At 41.6% G+C, this 14,885-nt stretch overlaps 1 protein-coding gene across 1 annotated transcript; it reads right to left on the minus strand.

Moving 5' to 3' along the window:
* Window positions 1–7,913: 7,913 nt before the first annotated feature.
* On the minus strand, window positions 7,914–8,440 carry LOC112209426 (small integral membrane protein 26-like). Its single transcript, XM_024357000.2, has one exon. The coding sequence runs from the start codon at window positions 8,398–8,400 to the stop codon at window positions 8,059–8,061; it is 342 nt and encodes a 113-aa protein (XP_024212768.1). The 5' UTR covers window positions 8,401–8,440; the 3' UTR covers window positions 7,914–8,058.
* Between the last annotated feature and the right edge of the window lie 6,445 nt (window positions 8,441–14,885).

Here is a 14,885-nt window from a genome sequence, read left to right on the forward strand (position 1 = left end):
ATTTCACTTGTGTACGTGTGTGTGTTTGCTATTTCTCATGTGAACGTACTTCTCTACCACTATTTATCTACTCTCCTGTCAGTGATAAGGTTGCTTGCAGTTTTGTGCTTTGGGGGTATGTGAATGTTTGGCTTTGTAAGGTAAATAACCTCACAATGTTTTGCAAAGTGATTGCACCGTTTATATGCCTATCAGAGTATCTTGTCCAACACCCAATATTGTTAGACTTAGTTTTTGCCAGTCTCAAGTGTGTGTAATGTTATCTCACTGTGGCTTTAATTTGCATTTCTCTGATTACTAATGAGGATGAGCATCTTTAAATGTGTTTCTTAGCCATTCTTGTTTTCTCTTTTGTGAGATCTCTTTTCATGTCTTCTGCCTGGTGAGTTTTTTGTTGTTGTTGTTTGTTTGTTTTTGGCGAGACAGGGTCTCACTCTGTCACCCTGGTTGGAGTGCAGTGGCGCGATCTTGGCTCACCGCAACCTCTGCATCCCAGGCTCAAGTGATCCTCCCACCTCTCAGCCTCCTGAGACCTAGCTGGGACCACAGGCATGCACCACCACACCTGGCTAATTGTTTGTGTTTTTTGGTAGAGACAGGGTTTCACCATGTTGCCCAGGCTGGTCTTGAACTCCTGAGCTCAGGCAATCCACCAGCCTCAGCCTTTCAAAGTGCTGGGATTACAGGCATGAGCCACTGTGCCCAAACTGCCTGTTTTTTAAAGTCTGTCTTCTTGGAAGAGGTCACCTAATGTCCTTGCCAATCCTGCCTTAAAAATAATAGACATTCATCAGTCTGTTAATCTTATATACTTCTGGTGAGGAAGACAAACGGTTAACATAATGGTGTCAGAGAATCTCAGGCCCTACCACGGTATTTTCTCAAAAGTCTCCCTTAAACAGGCAATATATAGAGAGAGGAATGAAAAAAGAAGATTTTTGCCAGTTTGTGTTTTACTTTGCATATCTGGACATATATTTGCACTTATTAATTTGGTTATACGACTTTTTTAAGGAAGTAGCATCCAGAAGTTCAGTTGTCATAAGAGTAAGCATTTACTGAACACTTATGTGCTAGGTACTATTCCAAGCACTTTACATATATTACTTCAGTCTTCATAATAACTTGTGATAGTCATGAATAGGTACTACTATTATTTTCCAGCTAAGGAAAATGGAAGCCATAAAAAATTAAATGATTTATTCGAAGTGGAATCACTACTAAGTGGTAGAAATGGGCTTCAAATGGAGGGAGTCTGGATCCCCCAGTCTATGCCTTAAACCACCAGGATAACTACAGGAAATAGCAAGTTAGTGGGGAGTACAGCAGAAAGCAGGAGGCTGTGGTGAGACGGAATTCAGGGAATTGGTGGGCCGCTAGAGTAGGCTGGTTAGAGAAGGAAGTAAAGATGGGAGGGTGACTGGAAGAGTTAAAGAGAGAAAGATCAAGAACAGAAATTGCTACCATGTCAGGAGAGTATAAAAGTTGCTAGGACAAGTGCTGACAGAGCTGTGAACAGTCATTGTTCAGGTTTCCAGATAATCTCAGTGATTATAAAGTTTGGATTTGCCACAGGGGTGAGTTGTGTTAAAGAGGAATAGAGGCAAAGGGCATTGAAATCCAGGAGTTTGAGAAGCGGTGAGTCATGGACAGTGAAGTTGTCTAAGATAACGGCAGGAGCTTGGCAGTGTTTGTTAGCCAGGTGCTGAAGTTCTCTGAGAATCTAGGAGTGATCTAGAAGCAGGTAGATGAAGGTGATTGTGTTCCATGCTATAGCACGAGACTCCAAAGAGGGCAGAGGGCTGGGCACCGTGGCTCATGCCTGTAATCCCAGTACTTTGGGAAGCCGAGGTGGGTGGATCACCTGAGGTCGGGAGTTCAAGACCAGCCTGGCCCACCTGATGAAACTCTGTCTCTACCAAAAATACAAAATTAGCCAGGCTTGATGGCGCACGCTTGTAATCCCGGCTACTTGGGAGGATGAGGCAGAAGAATTGCTTGAACCGAAGAGGTGGAGGTTGCAGTGAGCTGAGATCGCACCATTGCACTTGGGTAGGAACGGAATCACCTGGAGCTGGCATTTAGAAGCTAGGAGAATGCCAGCCCTGCTTCCAAATCTCTCAGTGTGTTGGGAAGAGAGAATAAGCAGTTTTTGCTTGTCAAAGCTTAAGGGAAATAATATTCTTGCAGGAAATCCAAGTTTCAGTTAAGGAAAGAAGGTGAAGGTTTCGCTCTGCTAAGAGGTTGAGGATATAGGTTTGAGTAAGTACAAAGAAATTGTGTTTCTTACAGTGGAAAGAGCTTCAAAGGAGGTTAGCAGTGAAAAAAGTTTGGGGAAAAGAAGCATGGGAAAGTTTGGATATGAGTAAAGAGAAATTTTTACCTCGAGGGTAACTAATAAGAACAAGAGTTAGTGGTGTGGATAAGATACATTGGCCTTGAGATGATGAGGAAATATAGGTGTGAGCTTGACAAGAAAATTGACATTAACTTCAAGATGTCAGAGGTATGCTGATTTACATGGTAGCTGTTTCCTACTGCTTTGGAGGAGATAAGAAATGCCTCCCTGTGCTAATAAAAGGCCTGCAAGACAGACCCATCTATCATCCACCAAGTAAATTCATCTTCCTGTGTCCTATTTTCTCCATTTCTAAAATAGGGATAATAATATCCTTTTCTCTGAGTTGACATGAGAATCAATTTGTGCATATGAAAGTGTCTTAGAAAATTGTAAAATGCCAGATGAAAGTAAGTTAGAAATATGATGGTGTTAGTCACACCAAACTTTGTTTATGCTGAATTCTTTATCAAAAATACAAAGTCCAGGTGTAGCCTTGTTCCTGATTTAAAAAAAAAAGAAGAAGAAATTATTTTCAATGCTTTGTTTAAGGACATGGTTTTTAAGAAAGATTATAAAAAACAGAAATGTCTGCATTACATCCTGTAGACGAGTAAACAAAGCAATTTATCAAGGAAATAGCAGGGATGGGGAAGTTTTGCTTTTGTCATTCTTTCCATTAGAAATAATTTACACTGTTTCCACTTAACAACAGATCAGGACTTCCCTTAATGTCCTTTAGCAAAGCTCAAAGAGCTACAGTTGGGGCTTTGGGCCACCGGCCAGTATTTGTTCAAAGAGAACTGTATGGTAGTTCAGTAATCAGAAACTGGAAATTTCTCTTTTCCCACACACAAGCACTCCTTCCTCCCCTCATTTTGCCCAGACATTTCACAATCCTTGCAACGGATGGAGGCCAACATACACGCAGCATTTAGTACCAGGCAACAGCCACCTTAGCCTTAAGTATTTCTTTTATTATTTTTCTTAAGGAGGGAGAAATGTTTTCATGCTTGTTATTCTTTTACCTTTGGAAAAATCTAATATTCTTCAGACAGTGGTGAAAGAGCAAAAATTTATTGGTATTTACTAAATATAAGACAGGAATGGTCTTTGTATTCATGCTCAGGAAATTTCTATTTTGGATGCAGAAAACGATATACCTATTGTCAAGATGATATTTTATCAGATTAGGACAAACCCACAAACACACTTTCCACATCCTCAGTATAAAATGGAAAGAAACATGACACTGTATCATGCATATGGTCATAGCAGCTCAATAGTCCACCTCTGCCAGAAATACCATGAAATCTGCATGAAAACGCCCTATATTTTCTGACATGTCATGAACAACTCAAAAATATATGGAATAGGGTTATTTATAAAGCAGAGAATTATTAGAGGAAATGAAGTTCATCTGGAATCCTGAATCTTAAAAAAAGTTGATCAGGATGTTTTACTTATGACAAAAGTATTGTTGAATAAGTAAAATGTAGAGATAAAAGGGAAGGAAAAACATCTAGCCATAATATGTCCATCCACAGACCATGAGTGAATCTATTTTTTCAGGCATTTTCTTATAAATCCTTAATTATATTTAATAAACGTGGAATCATACTAGCCATACTCTTTTGTAACCTATTTAACATATTCAAGCTCCCATCAGACTGCCTGGCTCTGGGTTCCAGCTCTGTCACTGACTAATAGGATGACATTGCACAAGTTACTTAATCAACCTGCTGATAAGAATGGGAATTTTGAGCAGAGGAGTCAAAGGCTCTAGAGCTGCAAAGATTAAGTTGTCATCAGCCAACATTGGAAGTCTGTGCATAAAAGAGATTTCTAGGAAAAAAAAAATCAGCAGTTCAATCTATCAGACACCTGAATGGAAATATCAAGCATGTAGTTGGATTGTGACTTGAAGAAAATCATGAAGAGTTACAAGTGTAGGCCATGGGCCTATAGATATTTAGAGCAGTGAGATTGGATAAAATCAAGGGAGCAATTGTAGATAGAGAAGAAGACCAAGAACTGAGCCTTGGACCATTCCAACACTAAGAGTTTAGAGGGGAGATACAAAGGGAAGGGAAAGAACTTAAGAGGAAAAAAGGAAAACAAGAGAATGCAGTGACCTGGAAACATATGAAGAAGGTGTATTAAGGAAACAGGGATTATTAAAATGTGCCAAATGCTGCTAATCAGATAAGAAAAGGACTGAGAATTGGCCACTGAATTTGGAAATGTGGAGGTCACCCAAGAGCAGTGTGTGTGGAGAGAAAAGCTTGAAAGAAGAGAAGGTTTACAAGAGAACGGGAGGAAAGAAATTGGAGAGAGCTAGTATGGACACTTATTTCAAGATTTCCTGCTAAGAGAAACAAATACATGGGACAGGTCCTGGTGGGAAAAGTAGGCTCAAAAGAAAGTTTCATTTCATTTTTCTAGAGTGGAAGAAATTATAGCATGTTTGTAAGTGGATAGAATGATCCAGTAAAGATAATAAAATACATGATGTAAGACATAAGGGGAATTTCTGAAGTGGTGTTCTTGCGTGAGCAAGAAGGAATGGGATCTAGCATGTAAGTGGAGGAATTAGTTTTGATATGAGCACAGACTGTTTATCTTTGGTATCAGTCAGGAAGGCCAAGTATATGAGTCATCATTTTGGAGGGAGTCAGTTGAAGTTCTCTTCTGAGAGCTTCAATTTTCCCATTATGTCCTTTATCCTTGCTCATGTGAATTACACGGGAAGCATCAGAGTCCCAGGGCACCCCTTATTTCCAGCTCTCTAACCCTCATAGAGCTCTGTAATTCCCATAAATGGTCTCCTATCCTCCCTCCTGGAACTCTTTCTTTACATTTTCAGAAATGTAGAGTGCATCATATCAGTTGTGTAGGAGAGTGTTTATTTTCCTGTGCCCTCGCAATACAAATGCTATTACATAAAGGAATCTTTGCCAATTTAATTGGGGAAAGGCTTATTTCACTGTTATTTAACGTAGACTTCTTCAATTTCTAGTAAGGATGAATATTTTCTTCACATTTTTAAATGGTACTTTTTCTTTTAATTAATTACTTTCATAAAAGCTGCTTATTTTTCTGCTGGGGTTTTCAACTCTTTTTTTTTTTTTTGAGATAGGATCTTGCCCTGTAGCCCAGGCTGGAGTGCAGTGGCATGATCTCAGCTCAGTGCAGCCTCTGCCTTGTGGGTTCACGCGATTCTCCTGCCTCAGCTACCTGAGTAATTGGGACTATAGGCATGCACCACCATGTCCAGCTAATTTTTGTATTTTTAGTAGAGATAGGATTTCACCATGTTGCCCAGGCTGGTCTCAAACTACTGGCTTCAAGTGATCCACCTGCCTCGACCTCCCAAAGTGCTGGGATTGCAGGTGTGAGCCACTGTGCTGGCCTCAAATCTTTCTCATTGTTTTGTAAGAACTCTTCCTATATAAGTTTATTAATACTATTTTTCACGCATGATGCAAATATTTTCACTCAAATTTCCACTTTTCTTTCAATGCAGTTTTTGGCATTTTTACATACCTTAAAAAATCCTATTTTACATCAATCAGTAATTTATTTAATGGAATCCATTTTGAGCACTTAGGCCCTTTCCTTGCCACCCCCAAGGCAAAGTAAATATTCACCCACATCTTAAAGAAACCCATAACAGTTCTTTGGTTTCAGTTGTTATATTTAAATAGTTAATTTCATCAGAAGTATATCTGAGTGCATGGTATAAAGAAGAGATATAATTTTTTTTGCCCCCTGAAATGGTGGCCAGTTGTCACAACTGTCTTTATGAGCTAATCTCTTGCACTAGAAGGGTCCACTATCCCCTTCTAAGGGTACGGCCCGGCCAGCAGTTTCCTGCTGAGAGAAGATGCCCTGGAATGCTCTTGAGAAAGGATTGGTCATCAGTTAGGTTGGGCCTCTGTGCCAAGGCAGCCTCTTAGGTTCATGACAGCCTGCCAGGAACAGCTCCACCCAGAATACTGATATTAACTGGTATTTGAAGCAGCAATAAAAAGAGTATTATGCATTTAGCATCAGGGAGAGAAATGAAAACCCACAAAAAGAAAAGTTGAATTTGAAAGGACAATACCAGTAGCTATGCCATTAGTGATGCCATTGAGAAAATCAGATTTCACTGTACATTTTTTAATATGTACAATCCATCTATCCATTCCCACAATTAATGTTTTTCCACTGCCTACTGTGTGCCAGATACCAGGCTGGATGTTTTGATAAACAAGACCACGTCCCACCCACAGGGAATTTACATTCAAATAAGTATTGGGAGCTGACAGGAACATCTAGAAAGCATCTGTCCTATGTATAGGATTTAAACAGCATATAATAATGGAATAATTTAACAATCCATTTAACATACCAGGATACACAGCTTGCAAACTGAAGCAAGTGTATAAAATTTTTAAAATGTGATAAAGGTAGAGTTAGAAAGCTGGTGGGGAAAGAATGGTAAGTTAGTTGAGTTTCCTGAGGTTTCAAGGAATGGAGACACCTGAGCAACTTAACATGAAAGAAATTTATTTACTTTGAGTTGGTAACAGTCACTTTGCTCAGCCACTCCGGTATCTCTACCTCTTCTGGCCTTTATCAGTGTAGCTCATAGTCGCTGATATTTTTTGTGTAACTTATCTTTTTTCCTATGAATAATCTCTTTGGTTATTAACTTACTGACTTAAATTCCTTTTTCATCATTCTCTCTTAAACCAACAGGAATCAGCCTTTCTCCCCAGCTCTAACACTAAAACTGCTTTTATCAGCTTTTTCAATGACCTTAGCTCAATTCTGAGTCTTCCTCTTTCTCATGCTATTAGTGGCCTTTGGCATAGTGATCACGCCTTCCTATTTGAAACACTCTTTGCTTTGCCTTCAGGACACCATTCTCTCCTTGTTCTCCTGTGTCATAGGACACTTTTTCTCATTCACGTCTCATTATTTGTCATTTATCTGATTTCACAATGCTAGAGTGCTCCAAGCTTGGTCCTTGGAATTTTTCTCTTTTCTACTTCTACTTACCCCCTGGGTGATCTCTTCTAATTTTATGAATGTAAATACTTTACTATATGTTGAAAATTCTAAACTGTGTATCTCCAGGTTGGACTTCTGTCTTGAACCTCAGGCTCATATGTCCAATTACTAATGACATTGTCACTTAGATGTACCAAATAGGCATCTGTAGTGGAGTGTATTATTGTTCATAATATTTGTTGCCTTGTCCAGTGCCAGCATTATACTTACCCTGTTCTGCTGATGTCAGGGCTGGCCTTGGGATTTGCTTTGGTCAATGACATGCGGTGCAACTGACTTAAGTTGTTTTTGAGAAGAAGCCTTAAAAGCCATCACGTGGCTCCATTGTGTTATGTCTTCCCTCTGCCCTGACACCAGAAACATTCCAGATGGAGGCTGCTCCTTCAGCCTGGGTCATGAGATAAAGTCCACGAAGACACAGTTGACCTGCAGTAGACACAAATGTGAGTGAGCAAGAAATAAACTTTTTTGCTTTAAAGCATTAAGATTTTTGGAGTTGTTTTGTTTCCTTCAAGAAAATGTTTATTGCATATTATTAGTGATTATGTTTTACAGCAAAATAAAATATACACACTTTTCACAAACACAAAATGGGAATCAAGGCAGCTATCAAATTTACATGTTGAACCAAGTCCTGGTTTTCAGAATTCAGCAGCCAGTCACGATTCTGCACCAGGGCCACCAGTCCATGATTTCCAATAGGTGAGGATCTTTTCAGTAATTGGGACAAAATCTTCTTTATATGTGACCATCGTTTGCACATAAAACCCTTTTGGGCATTCAGATAGTTCACTGGGTACTTCACTTGTTGAGGCATCCTTTTGTTCTACTTCATCACCTGTTGGCTTCTCCTTTTTCTGGCCAAAGTAAAACATTGAGCCCACCAAGGTCCCGGTGCTGACCACGGACATCTGCCAGTACCAGGCCGTGAACTGGTTTTGATACATGGGGATGCCAGCGAGGGCTTCTATCCTCCTGGAGCTGTTTACTGCAAGAGACATAGCCTAAACTGAATGACACAGCATCTCAAATTAACATACCCAAAACTGAATGCCTGATCTTCCCTGCCCAACCTCCAAACTGCTCTGCCCACAGAGTTCCCCATCTTGGTAAACAGCAGTTTCAACTTTCCAGTTTTCAGATTAAGAAAGTCGGAATTGTCCTTGATTACTCTCTGAATCTCACACTCCACATATAGGCACTGAAAATACATCAATGAACACAATAGACACAACAGATAAAAATTCCTGTTGAGATTACATTCAATAGAGATGAAGCAGACAATAATGAAATGAGTAAGCATAATAAGTTGAATATGAGGATTTCAATATATGTAATACATATTACTATATAATACTAAATATTTAAATGTGTAGAAGTTAACGCATGAGATGGAAAAAACAGAGCCAGTTAAAGGGGAAGGGAGTACCTAGGGTGACAGTAAGGGTGTAGGTTGCAAGGGTAGTCCGAGTTCAACTGATTGAGACAGAAACATTTTAACAAAGACTTGAGAGCTGCAGAACTTTTGGCATGTAATGACTCTGCCCAAACCTCTACACTGAGAGATGACTAAACTGCAGCATTGCTTCTAGCAGCGTAAGGCCACGTCCCTAACATGACCCCGCCACCCCCATTCTCCTCGCAAATGCCTGCATTGCCAAGCCCAGTGCTGCCAGAAGAATTTACTGTGTGTTCTAGTCAACCCCGGATGACAGGCCCTTGGCCTTACTTTTTAGACCATTTACTAAAAAGGGCTCACAATTGTGAATCTGTATCTCCTGTAACTCAGAAGTGTCTTTTTCAAGGACTTGAAAGCCATTTCTTTGCAATGTAATTATCAGGAGGGATAGGGCCTGATATGGTTTTGCTGTGCCCCCACCCAAATCTCAACCAGAATTGTATCTCCCAGAATTCCCACGTGTTGTGGGAAGGACCCAGGGGGAGGTAATAGAATCATGAGGGCTGGTCTTTTCTGTGCTATTCTAGTGATAGTGAATACGTCTCACGATATCTGATGCGTTTATCAAGGGTTTCCGCTTTTGCTTCCTCCTCATTTTCTCTTGCCGCCACCATGTAAGAAGTGCCTTTCACCTCCTGCCATGATTCTGAGGCCTCCTCAGCCATGTAGAACTGTAAGTCCAATTAAACCTCTTTTTCTTCCCAGTCTCAGGTATGTCTTTAACAGCAGCATGAAAACAGACTAATACAGGGCCCCTGTCTCCCAAGTCTCTGTGGGAGGATAGAACCTAATTTTGATAATTGCCAGCTAGCAGACACAGCTGGCCTAATCCCATTTACACTGACCAACCCTTTGTAATTTTTCACTTCTCTGATTCTTCTTTAACCCTCCCATTCCCCCAATTCTCCCTTCTAAACACTCAGTCTCCTCTGCACAAATCAGAAAGGAGCTCAACTCTATCCCTTTCTGTCAGTAGTTGCTGAATAAAATCTGTTTTCACCAAATGTCCAGCTGTGTTTTATCTTTCACAGACTTGAAAGAGATGAAAGGAGTAAGCCATATGACTAGTGGTAGAAAGAGTGTTCCAAGCAGAGCGACAGCCAGTGCAGAAGCTCAAATGCAGGAGCATGCCTGGCCTATACAAGTAACAACAAAGAGACTAGTGTTGCTGCAACAGGGTTAGCAATGGAAATGTTGGTGGCAGCTGATGTCAGAATGTAAAGGGTGGGCAGGTGGCATACACCGCAGGGACTTACAGGCCCTCATAGGTAAGTACTTCTAGCTTTTACTCTCATGGGCTAGGGAACTATTGGAGGATGTCGAGCAGGGGAGTGACATGATCTGGCTTACATTTTAAAAGGATCACCCTAGCTGCTGTGCTGAGACTAGACAGTAATGGGGATTGGAGGGTAAGGTTGGAAGTAATAAGACTAATTAGGAGGTTGTCAAAATAAGTCATGTGAGAGGTGATGGTAGCTCAGTCAAAAGTGATAGTAGTGATAACAGCAATGTCTAAATGTACTTTACAGAATTTCTTTATGGATTGGCTAAGAGTAGTTAAAGAGAAGTGTCAGGTATGATTTCAAAGTTTCTGTCCTGAGCAGTTGGAGGAATGGAGTTTCCCTCAGCTGAGATGGTAGCAGGTTTTGGTGGGGTGAGAGAGGATCTCTCCCCATAGTAGCTCATTCAGGCTAATTTATAACATTTATTAAACATGGGTATGGGGTGGTTTAGTAGGCAGTTGGATATTTGAGTCTGAAGTTCAGGGGAGAGTTCTATATTACAGATTTAAATTTTGGAGTTATTGGCAAATATATGGTATTTAAAGCCACGGACTGCATGAGACGACCAAGAAAGTGAGTGTAGGTAAAGAGAAGAGAACCTAGGACCAAAGCCCTTAAATGATGAGAGAGGTTTGGAAGAAGAGGAAGTAGCACAGGAATCTGAGAAGAAACAGCCAGTGAAGTAGAAGCAAAGCAAACAAAAAAAAAAAGTATGGTGTCCAGGAAACCAAGAGGGGAAAAGTTTGTCAAGGGAGAGGGAATGACCAACTGTTGCTGAAAAGATGAGGACTGAGAAGTGACCATTAGATTTAGTAATATAGTTACTGATGATAACAGTAGTTTGGACCAATTGGTGGCACTAAAAGTCTGACAGGAGGCAGTGTGAGAGAGAAAAGAAGACAGATTGGGAAGCAAACAGATACCTTTTTTGAGGAGTTTTGTTGCAAAGAGGAGCAGAAAAATAGATCCATGAGTGATGGGAAAAGCAATGTTCAAAGCTGGCTCTTAGAGTGTGTTACTGATAACAATAAGATTTATATCCATATCCTAAATTACTTTCAAACAAGTAATTTGATGTGTCATTCTGATGGTGGCAGGAGGCAGACAGGTTCCTAGGTGGGAAGGGGCAGGTCCCGGGTGAAACCTCAACTTCAAGCCAGTGACAAGCCAGCTGGGCCTGGGCTTCCAGCTCCAGGTGAAATCCATGGCCTGGAGTGAGGGCTACCCACTACATATCTCCCTGCTGAGAGCTGTTCAGTTGCCCAGTAAAGCTCTTCTCCACCTTGCTCACCCTCCAGTTGTCCAACTAACCTCATTCTTCCTGGATGTGGGACAAGAACCTGGGACCTGCCAAATGGCAGGAGCAAAAGGAGCTGTAACACTTTCCTGGCCAGTTCATTGAGCTGCGGGTGGGAGCTAAAAGGGGCTATAACACTTTCCTGGCCAGCTTGCTGAGCTGCAGGCGGTGGCATGGTACTGGCTGCAGGAGTGAAACGTAGCAACCCTTCTGGGGGCCCAGACCTTGGGAGTCCCTGTGCCAGAGCTGTAACACTGTAGCCTTCCTGCCCTCTGCTGGTGCCAGGTGGCCACCCCATGCAACAAGAAGCAGTGGAGGGGCAGGGCCAGCCCAGGAGTCATGGGCCAGAGCAGGGCAATGGGACTGAAAGAGTCTTTACACAAATCAGCTGAAACACACTCCCCAACCCCGAACATGAACCCCTACTTGCTGCGCTGCAGTAGATGTGAAGGAGAGAAGAGCTGTGGCCCTTCTTGGAGCCCAGATCTTGGAGCTCCCTGAGCCAGGGCTGTGACATACTGTAACACCCTCTTTGGGGCTCTGTGGTTCCTGGCGTCTCTGAGCTTTCCAGCATCACCACATTTCCCTCGTCCAGATGCTGGTGCCCACAGCAGAAGCCGCTTGTGGTACGTCTGGTCCAGCTGCAACCTCATACAGAGTCAGCACCTGTGCGGGTGCCTGGAGCTGCCTGCCCCTCCGCAGCAGCCAGCATGCCTGGCTGTGTGCAGTGGCCAAACGGGGCGCTTGCACACACACCCCTCGCTGCTCTGCACCTGGCTTGCCTTTGGCAGGTGTGGGATCCAAGGCTGGTTGTGTGAGCTGAGCGCAGCCTGCTGGTCCGAGTGGGTGGAACAAGCTCAGTGGGCATGAGCAAAACTCAAGCAGAGGGGCTGCTGGCCACAGAGGTTTCCAGCCGGTGAAGCACCACCTGAAGCATCTGTGACAATTCTACATGCAACACGATCACACATTAGGCATCATTATTATCCCCATTTTATAGGTGAATGAACAGAAAACCACACAGGAAGATAAATAATTTGTGTCTGAGCAGAGAAAGGAAACTAACATAGCCCATTTTCACAGATGGTAAGTTGTAGAGTAGTCTGACTCCAGAGCCTGCTCTGAAGCAGGGCTCCTGCTAGCCCATATGGTAGCCCTGTGAAGTTAGCAAATAGCACCTGATTTCACAAGCAGATTTTAAGTTAGTATATTGTTATGGAACTGGAATGGCTGTTCCCCAGGAGGGTTATCCAGAACACCCACTGGCAGTAGTCCTGCCTATGTACATACAAGTGCCTGTATTTTTGCCTGCTTCCACACAGGACACATCGTCTACACAATTTTCAAGTACTTCATGTTGCTCCCCTCACTTCCAAGGTGGGAAATGATATCAAGTTCAAAGCTGAGGAATGAGAAGCAAGCCTTGGAAAGTGCCAGGTAAGTGAGAGAAGAAATCTCAGGTGTCACTAGGAGTGCAGTCAGAACAGATGCAACTTATGCTGGTGTGTGTGCTAGTGTGTAAGTGAATGGTCTCCTAAATGTATGTGTGTGGCCATATGCACCCAATGGGGGTTTATATACAAATCAGCTTTCCACCGCCCCAGAACTTAGCCTGGAATCTCCAGTTCTGTATGTGCTTTTCCGTAAGTTAATACATGTGTATGATATGAATCAGCACACTCTTATCTGTAGTATCCTTGCACACTGTGAAACCTGAACACTCTCATCCTGTGACCTTGCTCCTAACCATTCTTCATTAGAAAATTGTTAAATGTCTACCTCCATGCAAAGCACTGTGTTGCAGGATTATTTAGGAATCAGAAAGACCGAGGGGTTGAGGAGGATTTATTATTTAGGTGCACCGGCACAGTCAGATTAACATCCGCTGAGCCCCGAACAAAGGGTCAGGTTACCTTTTAAGCATTTCGTGGGCAGGGGGCAGTTGGGGGGAGATCTGTGCAGGGGGAAGCATATTACAGAAGTGAGAAAAATGACAGTTATTTAATTGAGATATGCATTACATAATTTCTTACTTTTCAAGGAAAAACATATTTTATGACTTGAGTTTATCTGTCTAGTGACTTTGCAGCTGCACAGCTAGAGAAACAGGATCTTCACAACGCCTGGGAAAGGGAGAGATAAGGCTCACTAGCCACAGACAGAAAAACAGGCAGTTAATTTTTAAAGGACTCTACCTCTTTCTCCTCCTCAGGGGGAACTGGGTTTTCTTACATACAACTGAGTTTTTGCTTACACATTCTTTAATTCCTGTTCCAACTGTACTAGGCATTATGGAAGATTCACACACCCTATCTTGTTGCCAAGAAACATAATTTCTAGCAGGATAAATAAGTACATAAATAGCTATAAGATACAAAGAGACAAATCCTACAAGAGAAATATTGAAAACCTGTTATATGAATTTGCAAGAGGATGTGCTTATGTCAGTTTGGCTAAAGAAAATTTCATGAAGGAGGTAGCATTGGAGGGGTGGCTTGGAAGGTAGAATTTGGAGTGAAGAGATGGAAACAAGAATATTTGAGAGAGAACTGTGTGAATAAAAGCAGTGATGTGAAGGTGTAGTACAGGCATGGAAATTGTGAATACTAAAATTTGGCAAAACTCTAATGTATTGATTCTGAACTCTGCTTTGGGGTGCTGAAAGGCAGTGAAGCTATTGTAGTGGTTCCCCAAACTACTGGCCAACTACAAAAAGGAATGAAAAATGTCTTGAATGTATATGTACAACAATTCAAAACACATACAACCACTTTTTATTACAACATAAATCCATTAAAAATCATTACTGAATTCCCAATTTGTTATGTATTTTCTAAATCAGCAAATACCAAGGGTATAACTACTATAGTGAGCTAGTCCAACAAATTTTTTGGTGTTAAAAAAGGAGTGCTGTATGTCAAAAAGGTTGGTGGGTTTTGGAGTTAGACAAACCTTGATCTTAAACTCTGTCACTATTAATTAGTTGTGTGGGACTGGGCAACTCTGAGTTTGGTCCTTCATCTCTAGAGCGGTGGTTATAAAACCAACCTTGCGTTTTTTGACAATTAGAGAAATATATGGCATGTTTTAGATGCTCAGCAAGTGCGAAGTATCACAAAACGAAAAGCTGAGGTCAAATCAGAGTCCACCTTGAACACCAAGCTAAGGAACTGGTACTTTTTCTTTGAGCACATAGTTACAGAAGGTTTTGTCTGAGTGACAGGAAAATCAATAAATAAGTTAGAAGGTGATTGCATTGGTCTAGGTGAGGCATTATGAGGCACTGGCACTGAATTTCTGGGATATTTCAGACTATTAACTATAGGACTCCACATCTACTTGTATATGAGGAATGTGAGATTAAAAAAAAAAGGTCGCTATTTTGATCTAACTGTGCTGTTAACAACAATAAAAAGTCAACAGAGATGTAAAGGTCAGTTTTGGACA

Source organism: Pan troglodytes, chromosome 5 (assembly GCF_028858775.2).
Source record: "Pan troglodytes isolate AG18354 chromosome 5, NHGRI_mPanTro3-v2.0_pri, whole genome shotgun sequence".
Taxonomy (NCBI): domain Eukaryota; kingdom Metazoa; phylum Chordata; class Mammalia; order Primates; family Hominidae; genus Pan; species Pan troglodytes.

Excerpts from the sequence above, each read along its gene's own strand:
- LOC112209426 (XM_024357000.2), bottom strand. The coding sequence starts at position 8,400 with ATGTCTCTTGCAGTAAACAGCTCCAGGAGGATAGAAGCCCTCGCTGGC.